This window comes from Terrapene carolina, unplaced genomic scaffold, assembly GCF_002925995.2.
Source record: "Terrapene carolina triunguis isolate 2854851 unplaced genomic scaffold, T_m_triunguis-2.0 Scaffold95, whole genome shotgun sequence".
NCBI lineage: Eukaryota > Metazoa > Chordata > Testudines > Emydidae > Terrapene > Terrapene triunguis.
Window position 1 is genome coordinate 49,581,704 of NW_020664446.1, and position 16,402 is coordinate 49,598,105.

At 37.7% G+C, this 16,402-nt stretch overlaps 1 protein-coding gene across 2 annotated transcripts in view; it reads left to right on the forward strand.

The window, feature by feature from the left end:
* The window catches only part of ANK3 (ankyrin 3), a 387,324-nt gene that overhangs the window by 307,499 nt on the left and 63,423 nt on the right, over positions 1–16,402 (forward strand). For both annotated transcript variants that reach the window (XM_026651166.2, XM_026651165.1), the window contains 2 exons: positions 5,024–5,248; positions 8,454–8,608. In XM_026651166.2, coding sequence (XP_026506951.1) covers positions 5,024–5,248; positions 8,454–8,608 — 380 coding nt within the window. The remainder of the gene's footprint in view (positions 1–5,023; positions 5,249–8,453; positions 8,609–16,402) is intronic.

Sequence of the window (16,402 nt, forward strand, 5' to 3'; positions counted from 1 at the left end):
TTAATTTAGCATCTTCTGGCTTTTCTCATTTTAAGCCAAGGTATTTTTTTCATGTTGTTCTTTGAGTTTAGGTAAGTCTTTCTATCAGTGTGTGCTTTGCATCTTTCCCTTAATAAGCATTACACTGCTCAGAAATCTGCTAAGAAACCTGCAACCTACAGATAGGTAAAGCACAAATTTGCTGGAGTAAACAACATAGGTTCTTATGACTTACATTTTTCAGGTGTATCCCTGTATACCCACTTCTCCCCATGTCTGCATGTTGCATCTTTTGAACCCTTGGTTTCCTTGGCTCAGTGAAAGAATTAGTACACCAACATTGACATTATTTTAATAAGAAACACAGAAGACCTGGATCCTAGGCTGTAACTATACCATACGTTAGATTAAGCACAGTGCATTCCCATATCTATAAACTTTCAAAATTCAATTTGAAGAGAAATTTAATGAATGGCTTATGGGAGTTACATCTTTTTCAAATGCTTAGCTATATATATCTTCATATACTGTACTTTGGAAAATAAACTGCTGTATGCAAGCACAATGGTTGATTTTCCAAGATACACAGTGAAGCATGCTTGTGGGTATGACATAAATTCAAAGAACCCATGTCACATTGAATTCTGTGTTGATCTATGATAGGCACAAAAGCGTATGGAGTCTTTTCAGTTCTCCAAGCACTCGTGCAACTCCCAGAAATGCTAATGAAAGTTATACGCCAATACTGAGAGGAGACATGACCCTTAAATTAATGCTACATTTAGGAAATATTTTTTTTAGTGTACAGCGTATTGTGTTTTACAAAACGTGATATATATAAAATGGAAGCCAAATCATTTTTAAAGTTGGCCCTCAAATGCATTGCTTTCATTATTTTTCTGATGGTTACTTTTCTTTGGCTAATTATTGACATTTTCTGTTGCTTGCTTCTAATTATCTTATATTAATTTTTCCCATTTGCTTTCTAAATTATTTTGCAGCTATTCCTCTCCACTTCCCCAGTATGATTCAAGGTGATAACTATGTCCTTTCTGTGAATCCTCATTTAGTTTTATTTATGTCAACTCTCTGTCCACAGTTGAAGTGTGTGTAGATGTTTTTGTAGTGCATCCTCTTATATCCTCCGTCTTTTGTTTATTTTAAAGTAGAAATATTCACTCTTTAGCTTTTAGCTTTGTATTTTAGAGATCATACTTTAACTGACCTTATTAGACAGGCCTTAAATTAGGTAAACATCAGCTACTAATCCTTTCGATAGAAACAGTGCATGAAGTATTATTTGAAAATATTATTCACAAGAATTATGTTTTTAAAAGAAAAAATCACCACTCTGAAAATTAAATGAGTAAAATGTTATTGGCAATAAATACATTTTTCATATAGCCGGCAATGTGTAAAGATTGGACTGTTTAGGCTTAGTATTTTGGTAACTGCTTGTAGCTTGTGCTCTTTCTGATCCTGCTTGGGTTTGCCACTAATGCACTGTTCAAGTATAACATATTAACCAGGTGAATAACATTGCCTTTTATATGTGATTGTTTGATTACAAGAATATCTTTTGTTATATTAATTAAGAATTGGGCTAAAATATGCAAGTATCTGCATACATGATGGACAGTTTTCCTATCTGTGGGGCAACATACTAGGGCAGGAATAACCTGTATGAGATATGAAGCAACCAGGCCAGGGACCACCCTTGCCAAAACTCACAGGCAAATCCCCTTGAAACTCCAGCCCTGTTGCAGTATGCCCTTCAGCAGCTCCCTCAGCGGAATATTCACAAAGTGTACCTCTCTCAGGTTATGGGTGAACAGCGACAACGGTTGTGTTCCACTTGGCTGCCTCTTTTTCCTATGTACACATATTTAATCTGAATTAGCCCCATATTTTTAGGTGGCAAAAATCAGGGAAACCTAAAAAGGCAAACAAAGCAAAACCGTAAAAGAGTCCACTTAATATTTCCCTCTCTGTGACCAAGGTCTGTGTGCCCTTGCTTAATATTTTACTTTGTTTTGTAAATTTTAATGGCAATACTCCCTGAAATCTTTTCACTGCTTGTCAGCAGCTGGCTTACTGCCCATTAGATTTGAAGATTATGCCATGGACATTTCCTTGAGTGTGCTCTGTGAAATCTTACTGATATCAGTAGTGTTGGCCATCTACCAGATAGAGCAATCTTAAGAAGTAAGAGCAACATAAACATGTAGGGCAGGACATGGGATATTTATGATAAATCACAGCTGGAAAATATAAGTGTTCTATGACCAAAGGCAGATGATAAGCAAAGCTTCTAGCACCTTCAGAGCTTGTTGGTTAGAGCTTGATGTTAGCATACATAGTATTCTGCTATTGACTTCAACCTCACAAAGTCAAATAAGTTTAAAGCCAATAGATGAATAGTTAATTCACTGACCCAAAAGTCTAATTTCATTGTAATTTTTCATTAGTTAGTTGATACTGTCAAAAACCGTAGGTAAAGAAAAAATAGATAAAGAAATATTGTAGAGAGAAAATATAGGATCTAAAGATAAAACATGTTTGTTATAATTATATATTGGAATCACAAATAGGAACTGATTAATAGGTGGATCCATTGAAATGTACTCTAGTGCATTTAAGTATGCAGATTTTGATATAAAGAGAGTTTCTCACCCAAAACATTATAAAAGTGGTAAATGAATTTAAATTGTCAATATTAAGGATTATCACAAATTACATATCAGATATTTTAAACTTCTGAAGTACTTTTATTGACATGCAGATCTAAAACGTATAGAAAATGTTTGATCAACTATTTTATGAGGACTTTTCCCTCTCAGATATATTTATCTCCCATTCCATGCAAACAAACTTTTACAGTAGGTAGGGATGAGCCCACTTGCAAAGTTCTGATCCAGACCTCAAGTCCCACATAGTTATGGGATTTGAGCCTATATCTACTTATATGAAAAGCATGTAAAATAAGGTGAATCAGTATTCCACACTTTGCTTCTGTATTAAAGTCCTCAAACCTCATGAAACAATAAGTAAAATGGTAGTGTGAACCTATGGAAAATTCATCACCTTCCCATCCTATGTAATCCTTTTTTCTTCAGCATGAAGAAAACAAGGTGATTGATTTACCTATAACACAACATGACAGTTTCGTTTTTCTACTCCACATATTTGCTTCTTCTTCCTTGCCCGTCAACTTACGTCCTATAAATCAAGAAATACAAGGGCCTGATCGTTCACCCATTTTGTGGAGACTTCTCCCACTGAAATTACTAAGAATTCTGAGTATGGAGTATTTTCAGGATTGGGCTGTACAGTTTAGCTGTTACTTTTGATATTTTGTCTGTAATCAAAAGGAAATATCAGTATCATACAGAAACTATCATCTGTAGTTCCCAGTGCTCTGTGTGACCTTTCCCAGTGAACAACCGTCTCCATGGCTTCAAGAGGCTCTTGTCCTTCTATGGAATAAATTTATAGCTCTTGTTCTCACTAGAAGAAAGCTGAATTGCCAGAAATACAAAGCTGAATGGATTAATCTGTTAATTATTTTAAGGTTTAATCCTTAAGTGCAGGAAGTATTAGCAACAGCATGGAGAAAGCTGGAATCATGAAATGAAATTAATAGCTACTTCAGGGTTTGCACATCACACACCAGGAAACAAACAAAACATTATTTGTATGGAGAGTTAGTTTATAAACCATGCACCAGAGATGTACAACCACTACTGCAAATTCTGTTTAAACATAGAGTTATAATCAAGAAATTGCATTGCATTGCATTATATTTGGAGAGGTGGGATGGTATTGCAGAGCCACTGAAGAGATTTGGGCTCCCAATTTCTATTAATTTCTAATTGAACTTGGATAGCCAATCATTATTATTATTATATTTATAATATGCAGATGTGGGGTGCTTTATAAATAAAATAATAATTGGAGTCCTGAACAACAATAATAAAAACAAAATCGCTTAGCTGACTTTGAAAAACCTACTTATGGAACTTAGTAGGAGGTCAGGGTCTGCAGTCTGCTCTGGGACTAGCTTCTACTTCTTGTGTTTTTGTCATTTGTGTCAAGGGCATTTAGAGATTTAGGATTAATAAATTTAATATTTTATAAAATGAAATAAATAATACATTTAGAGTTTGTGTTTAATGTTAAAATAAATTGTCTTTTAATATCTCCCATTTTAAAAAAGTTTTAATTTTTTTTTTTATATTGCAGTTTCTGATATATATATAACTGATTTCCTTTTAATTATTTACAAAGCTACAGAAACCTGGGGGGAAAAACACAAGGGACAAGGGTTTAGAGAGACAAAACACAATATTCCCTGTAGCTTAACCTGTTTACAACAGACATCCATGTCAATATGAAGAGTGGTGGAATAATTGATTTTAGAGTGGTATAAATGTATAGAAAATTGTATGCTTGATGTTCTGATTCATACATATTCACCAGAACCATTTAATAACCTTGTTCATCACTCCCACAGTGTCAGTGTTCACCTGGCAAATTGTGCTTTTAAATGGGTTTATCCAAAGGCTTTTGAAAGACTGACATCCAAATATAAAAACATGGATTTCTGTTGTGCTTACCCTGTACTGACTGGTTGTCTTGTGCATGTGGGACTCACTACTTTGAATTATAGAGTGTAGCAGAACATTTAGTAATAAAGAACCATTTTAATGCACTAATAATACACTAATATTTAAGTAGCTGTATACATACTCTATTTAACCCTAGTTTATTTTTCCTAAATATTCAGTAGTACTTGAATCTTCCATCATTATGCTACTAGACCATTAGAAATGTGTGAGTTTTGTTGATTATTGTTTAAATTTAATTATAAATTTAAAGAATCCTGCTAACAGTTATGGCATAGGGGGCATTTGTTTCTTAACTATCATGTTAGCTGATGCTTTCATCGTAATATTTTATTTTATTAGACTCTTCCTGATTTACATGAAGTTTTCCTTGTTTGATTTCTGACCATTTTAATGACATGTTCTCCCTTTCTCTACAGTTTTCTGGTTAGTTTTATGGTTGATGCACGTGGGGGCTCAATGAGGGGTAGTCGCCATCATGGAATGAGAATTATTATTCCACCACGCAAATGTACAGCACCCACCCGCATCACCTGCCGTTTGGTAAAGAGGCATAAACTGGCCACCCCACCACCAATGGTTGAAGGAGAAGGATTAGCCAGTAGACTGGTAGAAATGGGGCCTGCAGGTGCACAGTTTTTAGGGTGAGTTGTTCTGTGAATCCCACTGTTAACATTCCATATTGCATCTTTCATTTCCTTCATTTTGTGGATGTAAGTAATTAAATATAGAAACTACTTAATTTGAACATTTAAGGTAGGCCTCTGTACTGTATACAGACTCAATTCTGACATTCTTACCTAGGAAAAAAATCTCTGATTTAAAGGGAGTTTTGCCTGTTTAAAAACTGCAGGTTGTGCAAAAAGTAAATAAAGCTATGAAAAGGCCAAATTCTGCACTCAACTACTCATGCCTAAATCCCTCTGAAGTCAGTCAGAGTCATGTATATGTATCCAAGGTCAGAATTTAGCTTTCATTCTGTGTGATTAGTAGAATACCAGGTAAATATGACTTTCATAAGAAGGTTCACTATAATTATGTACCATTTTCCAAATGTAGAACAGTATCCTCTTCTCAGTGTGTGTGCATAGCCCCCTCCAACACTAATGGGAGCTGCACACCTACATCCAGTAGGGAAAGGACCACTGTGCATGATTCCAGATAACTTAATATAGAACATTATTTAGTACAAATGCTAGTAACTGACATTTTTCAAAGCTAAAATTAGGAGAAACAATCCACTATGATGTGGTTTTTTTTTAATTATCAATTTTGTTCATTACCATAAGTGGCACCCTGGTGAAAACTGCCGGTTCTGTCGGGAATGACAGTTTGTTCCTAATTTCCCCTTCTTGTTTCTCTTCCTGCTGCATGGATGTTATTCAGTAAACTGCATCTTCCTACCAATCCTCCCCCTCTAAATGAGGGTGAGAGCATGGTTAGCCGAATCCTGCAGCTTGGGCCTCAAGGAACAAAATTTATTGGGTAGGATGCTTATAGAAAAAATACAGAATGTCTACAATTTTTTCCTTTCTTTTGTTTTGTTTTTGTTTCCGATTTTTTTGTCATTCCCATTTTTTTTTCTAGTTTCTAAAGCTTTCAGTTGATTTATGTCACTGAAAGAAAATCATAGTGGCTTGATTTTATTATAGCTCTGCTACTGTAACTATCTTGTGCTTTAGGCATGTGAAATTCACTGCAAGCATTTTGCTTTCATAACTTGTTGTGCTTTTGTAATTTTTTTAAATTTGAACTGTTTCAACTGCATCAAATATATTTTAATACACAATGACAGCCCTTTAATTTCAACCTTGTGGTAGAGAAGGTATTTACAGGGTTTGAGTCAGTCTATTTCAGGAATAACTGTCAAATGTGGATACATATGTTGTACTTATTTGTAAAATATGAGCATGTACAGAAAAAAATATAATTGAATAAATGATTTCATTTAATAAGGCTGGAGAAATGATAACCTTTTAAAACTGAAGTAGGCATCAGGTTGAAAAAAATAAAGATGAATTTTGGTACATTTTGGGAAAAAAGTACAATAGCCAAACAAGTTGCAATGTTCATTCTAAAAAAAGTTAGAAAATATCCTCATTGTTTGCATTAGAACATTATTGTGAAATTTATTGTATTATGTTTTTAAAATATTGCTTAGACTATATTGCTTAGAATACCTGTTTAATACCTTCTCACTGAGTATTCTTGTTAAACTTCATGCACAAAATTGTGTGGTTCCTAAATATTTACAGAGACAGTATCTGATATATTAACCTGCAAAGATTGTATTGAAAAGTTTGTTAGTTCTTTTTAACTTGAGAAGCCTGTGTATACAGTATTTTAGGAAAATAAATACCTTAAGAAACAATGTAATTGAATTTTTGGCATTCATCTACTGTAGGTGGTGGGATAAACCCTCTGCATTTCTATCAGCAATCAAAGGCGTAAGATCAGAATAACAGACTTTGGGTATTTTTAAAAGCATCTAAGAACTTATTAAATAATCTGCCTTTTTCCCTATTTTTATTAAAATTGCTGTTGTCTAATTCCTACTCCTTTGGTATTTAATGTAAAGAGATGGACTTAAAACTATTTCATATTTTTATTAATATCAGCTGTATCTATGATTTCCATAGTTAGATTATTAATTGATTTGTTAATGTTTGCACAGCACTTTGAAGATATAAAGTGCTATCTAAGTGCCAAGTATTATTTTTTCCCATCTTCTAATGTTACTTTTAATGGAGTTATTATGAGAAGGTGAGGCTCTTTACAATCTCTGTAGGAAGACAACGATACTGTCTATTTAAATGTCTTAAAGCTGCATAATCCATAGTGGTTCACCTATTGTATGATTGCAGTCAGTTTATTTTAACATATTTTAAAATGCTTATCTTGTCTATAAAATGTTTAGCTAAATGTCTATCTTGTTAAGAAATAGCACATGAAATGAGTAGCAGTTTCTGTTGATTATTCACAGTAATCATTTAATTACGCACTTGAAGTCCTACGTGTAAGGCACACTGTCAGGTAATTTAGGTGTACTGTTTAAAAAAGTTGTTTCATGTTAGCTAATATCAATATATTTTTCATTTTATTTAACGCAAAGAAAGCCATTTTGAAAGAATTTAAGCAATCTCCTGTAGTGTTTGCAGCACCGACATTGCAACTTTGGGCTAATACATGAGAAACAGAAAGTGAAACAGACTAGAAACAACCCATCTAGGATTACTAATCTGAGTGAACAAAGAACACTAAGTAATTGGTGAAAAACAAATAGGATTTTTAAAATTTTCAGATCTTAGTACTTACAGGACTATGAAGTTGTTTTGTCATTTGTTTGATTTAATGCCCATATACACACACAACTTCAATCTTAGTCAACAGCAGGTATATGTGTATACCAGGACAGCAGAGTTGTGTTTGAGCCTGACTGTGTCCCTTTAAACACCCGGTCAAATATGCCCACCCATCTCCCACTAAAGTCCATGGAGTTGTCTGTGCATATCGGAAGGCCAAGTTATGCCACCTATATGACAGGATAAATAAACACGGAAAATCATTTTTATCTGTCCATTTTTGTCATATAAACAACTGTTTTGAAACCCTTGCTTATGTTCATAATGGTATGTGATCTGATTCATAAGCTATATATTAATAATATTTTACAGTTTTGTAGCAAAGGATTCTGCAGCTTTGGCAGTTTTAAAATCATTTTTACTATAACGATACTTATTATTGTCAAATGAACATAGTTTTAGTAAGGATTTAATATGTACAGGAAAATCAAGATCAATGGGGAAAACATATGTGATAAAAAGTAATATGGATTCCTTCTTTGTCTAGCCCTGTCATAGTGGAAATCCCACATTTTGGATCAATGCGAGGAAAAGAAAGAGAACTGATTGTCCTTCGCAGTGAAAATGGTGAAACATGGAAGGAACACCAGTATGACAGCAAACATGAAGACTTAAATGAAATTCTCAATGGAATGGATGAAGGTAAACATATTTCATCAAAGCTTTAACTGGGTTAACGTCAACAGGCAGAAAGCAGGGCTAATATAAAAATGTAATCTCTGCTATTTGACTTCTGGAGAACGCATTGCATTACAAAATAAAATAATGAAATGAGCGTAGGGAGGAATTCCGTAGCATTGGTCTTAACTCACTCCCACCCCCTCACCCCCAGCCACCCAGCCCCCGGTTCCTCACAATGCAGAACAATAAGCTTTTCTCTGAAGTCACTCCAGGTTTACATGCTTCCTTGTGACTTCAAAAATAAAATAACATATTTACCTAAAACAAAACACTTCAGAAGAACATAGTGACTGCACTGAGGAATAGTCCCATTATTAGGAAGAGTCAAATTAAGGCAATCCAGGGCATAGGCTCACCTCAAATAGGGGCTGTACCTGGCAGTGCCCCTGGCTGTGGCCCTACTCCTGTGCCCATGGCCTCAACTTTACTTGTTATGGCACTGGCAGGAGGCACCCACACAGACTCTCTTCTGAGCATCACCACACCTCCTTAGGAAGACTGGGCCTCCTGCTCTGTCAAGACATTGCTCACTCTTTATCTGGAGGTGGGCTGTGATCATTCCTGAGGAAAAGAAGACTCAGCCTGCACCTAATTCAGCAGAGGACTCTGTTTGAAGGGCCCCCTGCTAACACAACTCCAGCAGAGCCATAATGGGGTGGTGGCAATGAGGACCCACCCACCCAGAGTCCCCAGCTGGCGTGGTGGTGGGGCTCTTGAGAAGCTGGTAGCAGAGTTAACCCATTGAAAGAAAAGAGGTAGTTCACACCCCGCAGAACACTTGTTTCAAATGTTTGCAGCTTCAAGCAAACATCACCCATGTCAGGTGCTCCTTACAATCATGAGGACTAGAAACACACTTTTTTAAAAAGGAAAGCTCAGATACTTAAGTTGTCATGTGACGCCAAGAGCAGGGCTCTGGGTATTTGCCTGTTATGCCTGTGCCTTAATCCAGCCATGTATCTATGCAATGTCCTTTCAATAGGTGCAGGTATTTACACAGCTGGAACCCACAAGGCCTGAAACCTCAAAATTCATTAAGTTTTAAACTTAGTAACCCATTTCCTCCTGGCCCCATAAGGGTATGCCACTGGGTTACCTGAGGTTGGTCTGTTGGCTGGACTTCCTGGTTTCTGCAGGAAGATATCATTACCCAGCTTCTCCCCCTGCTTTCAGGGCTTGAATATTTTCAAGGAACTACTCACAACTAATCTACAGACCAAGAATTATTCACTGGAAGTCTTCAGCAAATAAATTCTGAAAAGTGAAAAGTTAGTGAAAATCTTAAACTGATGGACAGATAATTTTAACAGAAAAACACTGTATTTGATGACTAAATTATTTACTACAAATTATTCACCCAGATCTACATAAAAATGAAATGTCTGTAGTTCAGTATGTCATCACGTACTGCTGTACTTTGTTTTTAATTATTTCCCCTTAAATCATTTCCAAATGCATGTTCTGTTAGAAAAAGAACACTGAGTATTATTTTTCTCTACTCAGGCAAACCACCCTCATAACACTATATTCTGTGTGACACCAAATATATCCGTAAGACTTCAATGATATATCCACATGTCCAAGATTCTCTTCAGATTATGCGGAAATATTGCTGAAGGGTTTCCACTGAGTTCTTAAAGAGTAGATATGAAATCCTTTGACTAGGTTATTGTTTTCTTAAAAGCATCTAAAACAAATAAATTAAAACTTCCTACATTCAGGAGTTTGTGGGAAGAGCACAGAATGGCTCCGTGGCAATAGAGATGGGAAAGGCTTTCAACAAATTTTCTTTTCATACATTTCAGTTTTGAATATGTTTATGACACCAAAAAGCATGAGTTTTGTGGACCCTTTCAGGCATTGCTAATGCTATTGTCTCTAACTGTGATAGAGATTTCTGTTTAACATCCAAATATTAGTCAATCTCAATTTTGCTGTAGGAGGAAGCTTCTTAAATCATTTTCAAGTATTTCCTGGGGCATAGTAAGGTTTTTAACTATACTTTTCATATGATCAAATCTTTTATATATCTTTTGCTGATATTCTGCTGCTACAGCTTTTCATAGCCGAACATGCATAAAGTATCCCATGATTCTGTGTATTTTAGGCTTAAATTTTTTTATAGAAAGTCACAGTCTGTTTGGGCACAGTTGTAGTTAGGTGAAATCTTAAAGTCATTAGTAGCAGGTTATACAATAATTGTAGAGATTGTAGTAGCAGATTGTAGAGAGCAGCAGCAAATGTAACCTGTATGAAGCCTCTGCTTCAATAAAAGCTTTTCTTTATTGAGTAGGTGAACTTGAGTAAAAAAGAAAGCAGAAATTAAGGAGAAAAATGTGACAGTGTTGTGGTTGGTTTCCTGGATGTTTGGATGTAAGGGAGATGCGTATTTTGACTGGTTTCCTGGATACTGGGGTTGGGGAATAAGCAAATGAGTTTCTGCTTTGAAAGTGCACAGGGTGCAAAAGTATTTGAAAATGAACAGCAGCAAAGAGCCGTGTGTTATGCAGATAATTTCTGTGACTGTTTATTTTTAAATAAGTGTATCAGAATTTATGAGGCATTGTGGCAAAGGCACTGCAAATACTGTGCCAATAGGTTTGGAATCCAAAAATGTAACATATTTCATAATATGAAGGTACTTAAACTCAGTGAAGCTGACAAAATAATGAATGCAGTCCCCGCACTATACAGCATGTGTACGAAATGCACTGGGATTGAATGAAGGCAGCACCTGGTGTAAGAACTCCCTCCCACTCCCTGAGATGTTATGTGGTATATAATGATTCACCATTTAGCAGCAGAAGCTCTGTTGTACTCTTTTGCATTGTGCTTCTCTGTTCTTAATAGTTAGGTAGGAAGTCCAGAGAAAATTTATTGATCAGCAGCTTGATTCTGCATTCTTTGCTCTTCCCACATTCCCACTGACTTCATTTGGAGTGTTGGGTGTAGGAGAAAAGTAAGATTGGGTGCAAAATGCATCTATAATACTCCAAATTGCACCATTTATAGTATTTACAAAAATTCTTCTCAAAGTGCATGATGTTACAAATTGATGTGTTGCAGGGTACAGAGAGAATTTCTGCATAAATTATAACCCTCTATGAGGATTTGGGACTACAGCCCTAATTCCTTAGCTCGAAAAACATAAGCTCCTACAGTTGGAGCCAAGGAAGAATCTTTCTTAGCTGTTAGTGATTGCAGTACTCTTTCCCTTTCTGGGATCCAGCCACTAGAGGGTCACACACATATGCATGGCATTACAGAGCGTACAATGAATGCAGTGTTATTCCTTTGGAGTGAAAATTTTGCCACCTCAAATCCCAAGCCACAGAAAAAATGACATTTAATTTAAAAATCAAGTCATTCAGTTTTGAGATAGAGGGGGAAAAAATACTGAAGACATTTCCCCCAGAGCCTTGATTTGTTGTTGCTGTTTTGTTCATGCTAGTGTAAGGGGACTGTTGCCCCCTTACTAACGTTCAGTGGGAGTGTTTTGATTGGCTAGCTCCCAGCACTAAAAGGGGAAGGGTCGATGGCAAATCAGGAGCCTGAGACTGACAGTCCCCAGGAACAATGGGGAGAGGCCAATGCTCCAGATCAGCCTGATTGACAGGCTAATCAGAGGGTCAGGAGGCCAGGGAGGTCCCGTCCTCCTCCGTGTGAACTGGAATTGCCTGGGTCAGACTGAGTGGGGCCGAGCTAAGGAGAAAGCAGGGGCCCAAGCTGAGCTGGAGAGCAGAACTGTGCCAGATCCAGAGGGGCCAGAGACACAGCCCAGGGAGAGCAGATCCTGTGCTGGGAGCAGAGCTGCAGCCACAGAGCCAGGTGTGGTGAGCAAGTGGGGCCAGCCAAGGGGGGACCTTGTCAAAGGGCCCAGCACAGAAAGACACCCCCAGACAAGGGCCCTTGCAGGCCAGACTGGGAGGGGGACCTTAACCTGACAGGGGGCTGACGCTGGGAAGAAGGGTCCCACCATTCAAAGCCCGGAGGTGTGTGGCCACCACCATTGCAAGTGTCCAACACGCAGCATCCCTGCAGCACAGCCAGGGCCTGAGAAGGAAATCTGGGACCTACAAGGAACAGACTGCGAAGTGCCCTGATGTCCAGAGACACTGTTTGTGATGTTCCCTGCCACAGAATGGGGTGATGTGTTTTCCTTTAACCTCTCCTATTTTTCCTTATTCTTTTCTTTAGATTAATTGTTAAACAACTTGTATTTGCTTTAAATTGTATGGAATAATCAGTGGGTCAGAGAGAGTACCCCGGAGTGGGGACACCCTAGCCCCTGTCCTAGGTGACCACAGCAGGGTTGGGGGTTGAGCCCCCCAGGAATCCTGGGCCCAGCCTTGTTGGGGTTACGAGGACTCTGCCAGACAGGAGAGTGGAAGGGGAGCCCTCAAGGGCAGGGAGGCCTCTGGGTAAAGGGAGTGGGAGTGAGGACTCAGATCCTTTCGCTAGCCCACTTCACCGGGGTAGTGCAGAAGCCAGGAAAGTTCCCCACAATAGCGGGACCATTCCCCCGCTTACACTAGCTTAATTCTTCTCCATTCAGAAGTTAACACTGGGTTTGTTACAGTTGAATGATCCCTCATCTGTGATATAAAAGCTCTTCCATAAAGTGGTATGAAAAGTGATGATTTCATTTATATTAACATTTTACTGGTTAATAACAAAAACACACCTCCAAATTAGAGATCTGTCTGAAACAAACCCCTGAATCTCAACACCCCTACCCTTGGAGGATGTTTGGATCCAGGTATGAACTCTGAGACTAGAGCCCATTTCTAATCAAAATAGAAAGTAAATGATAGAGAAATTAGTGTCAGTGAAGTGATCTGTCACTTCCAGAAGGTCAGTATAATCTTTACAAAGAAGTTTTGCAACCATCTCAAAAGACAGATACTCTCTGGAATTGTTCATGTTTCTGTTAATCATGTAACTGGATAGTGTGTGTCCTCCCCCATTCACTTGTTCCTTCTGACCTGTGTAATAAAGACTGAAAAGTCACATTATATGCCTAACTCCATAATATACTGTCTTTTCAAAGATATGGTCTATTTATCTTTTTGCTGTTAACCTAATTAGGATTGATAGAAATCTTCCATCATTATCTCACTATTGCTAATGCTGTGAATGGAAATGTGCTCAATTATTTAATGGAAATAGCACCATCTACTGGGGAACCTAGCTATCAGGCTCAAAATAATGTAGAACCAGTAGATAATACTTGGAGGTATTAAACATATACTTGAATAATAATCAGTACATTGCTTTTGGTTTTGTGGGTGGTCAAAGAAACTTAATAGAAACAGGTCAGATTTCATCTTTATGCCACAAATGTTACTTTCTCTTAATTTCTCTGCTGAAGTTGCGATAGCTAATTTTTTCAGCTGGGCTATTTTTTGCAGGTGCAATTTGTACCCATATTTGTTGCACTTACAAAATTTTTGTGTCTCTAAACAAATTGTGGGTACAACTAATCTTGTTTGGGTAGCTAATTAACTGATGTGCACTTGTACATCAGATAATGAGCACACAGATGTTAATACTTGTGCCTACAATGTAATTGCAAATTTAAATTATACTTTGAAAAGGGAGGCCGGTTTATTGCTGGGGTTTTTTGTTTGTTTTGGTTTGTGTTTCATATGTAGGTCTGTGAAACTACTGATCAAACCAATGTGAACCCAGTTCTTTACCTGAGGTTTAAAATACCACCACGGCTCATGTTTCAGTGATTTTTCCATTGTTTCCTGGAAATCAAATGAAAACATCTAAATATAATACAGTTTTTGTACATAGAGATATCAAACTCTTTTTGTGCATGATGATGAAAGACATTCTGCATATGCATAAACAACAAAACCATAACAAAGCCTGTTGATTTTCAAGATGACATTTCCCAGTTACTTGTATCACTTTGAGTGGGTCACAATGTGTAAATGATTGAAATTAGGAGCAGTGGTCAGTATTTTCTCATCTTTGACTCCCCTGTATTTCCACCATGATGGCTTTTGCCATAACCTACACATTTGCTGGTCCTCTGTATTGGACAAATAGAGATGCAAAACCTGAAAGCTGTTCAATTTATGAATGGCCAGCTGCAGTACAAATCCCATTAAGACATGACATTGGGCAATGGGGAGGGAAATCGGGTACTGGAACACATAAAAAGCCCTTGAAGCTGGGGACAATAACCATTAGGATGATGATTTGTTTTCTCTGATCCTAACTTTAGTTAGAGGAAACTCATGTAAACATAAATAAAGGAGTTAGACCAAGGATTAATTTGATCCACAATATCTTAGTGCTGTTATTCACATGTGCAAAACTAGATATGATCTCCCGCTCTGACTCTGAACCAGTCAATCTGAGCTCTTTTTCTCCTTGGGAGAAGTGATTTGGGCCTCCCCTATCACGTAATACTCCAGTGGCAGCCCTGATTCTGGGAGGGATTTTCCTGGGAGGTTTTGCATCATTTTTCCCCTCCATCTTTGTCTTGTTTCTCACTCTCATCATCCTCTCCCCACTTTTGTATTTAGCTATTGCCATCACTCTCTCGCTCCACTTCCCCTAATGTTTCCTTTTTCTTATCTCTTCTTTTTCTCCCTTCTTCCCTTCCCCACACTTGGCCCTTTCTTCCTCACGTAGATTTTTTTTTTTTTTTTTAAACTAAAACATTTAGTACTCAGGGCTGCCCCTTTAGCCCAGTGAAAGAAGCTCTTGCTTGGGCCTTGCATTCCAAGCATGCTCTGTAGGCTGGGCCTATCTCCTTCACTGGCACTGGGACCAGACAGGGAGGAAACTCCCCAGTCCCCTTGGCAGCAGGAGTGACAACCTTCCCTCACAGATCTTGGGGCCCAGAAGGCTTGCGCTGTTAGTACCCCTTCTAATACTCTAGGAACGCTACTAATGGTTTCTCATTTTCACTGTGGCCAGTGCTGATCCCCAATTCCTGCCTCCCCCTCCTAGCATATCTCCCCCAGCCCCCCACTCCATGCATATCTCCCCCAGCCCCCCACTCCATGCATATAGTATAGCAGGGAGACAAACACTGATCACAGAGAAAAGTGCATTACTAGATAGAGCACTGTGATGGACAAGTGCAATGCTGCCATGTCACAATGAGAGAAGAGCGATAAGAGACTTCTCTGAAAAAAATTGCTTTATAGGCTCTGTCCTTAGCATAACCTAATAATGACTATGATGAGGAAAGAGAGGTTGACCTAGTTTTCAGTGCTGATGACCTACCCTAGAACCTTTCTGTGTAGAAAAGCAGATGTTGTAAAAGCAAAGCAGTTTGCCAGTGGAGAAATGATGGAAACAGGTCACCTGTGTTTAGACCAGGCTTATGATTCAGAGATCAAATGGAGAATACTTAAAGTCGATGTGCCAAAATGTATCTCTGAGTCAATATTATTTGTTCCTATCTGCTTTTCCCAGAGCAAGGCAGACAGATAACTGCAACTGCAATAGGTATGTGCTGTATATTTAGAAAATTTGCACGAAAGAAGGTACACAGATTTACTCACATCTGTATCTTAAGGAAGATTGACAGCAATAGGAGATACTTAGGTGTAGTGGTTAATGGAAAAGTTTGGGAGTCAAGGACCCCTGGATTCTGTTCCCAGTTCTACCACTGACTTGCTGTGTGACCAAAGGAAAATTACACTGGTCTACAATTTTTGAGAAGTTGTCTGCTTCAGAGATAAAATGTGCTATTTATTATGTATTTTGATGTGCTGAATTCAAATA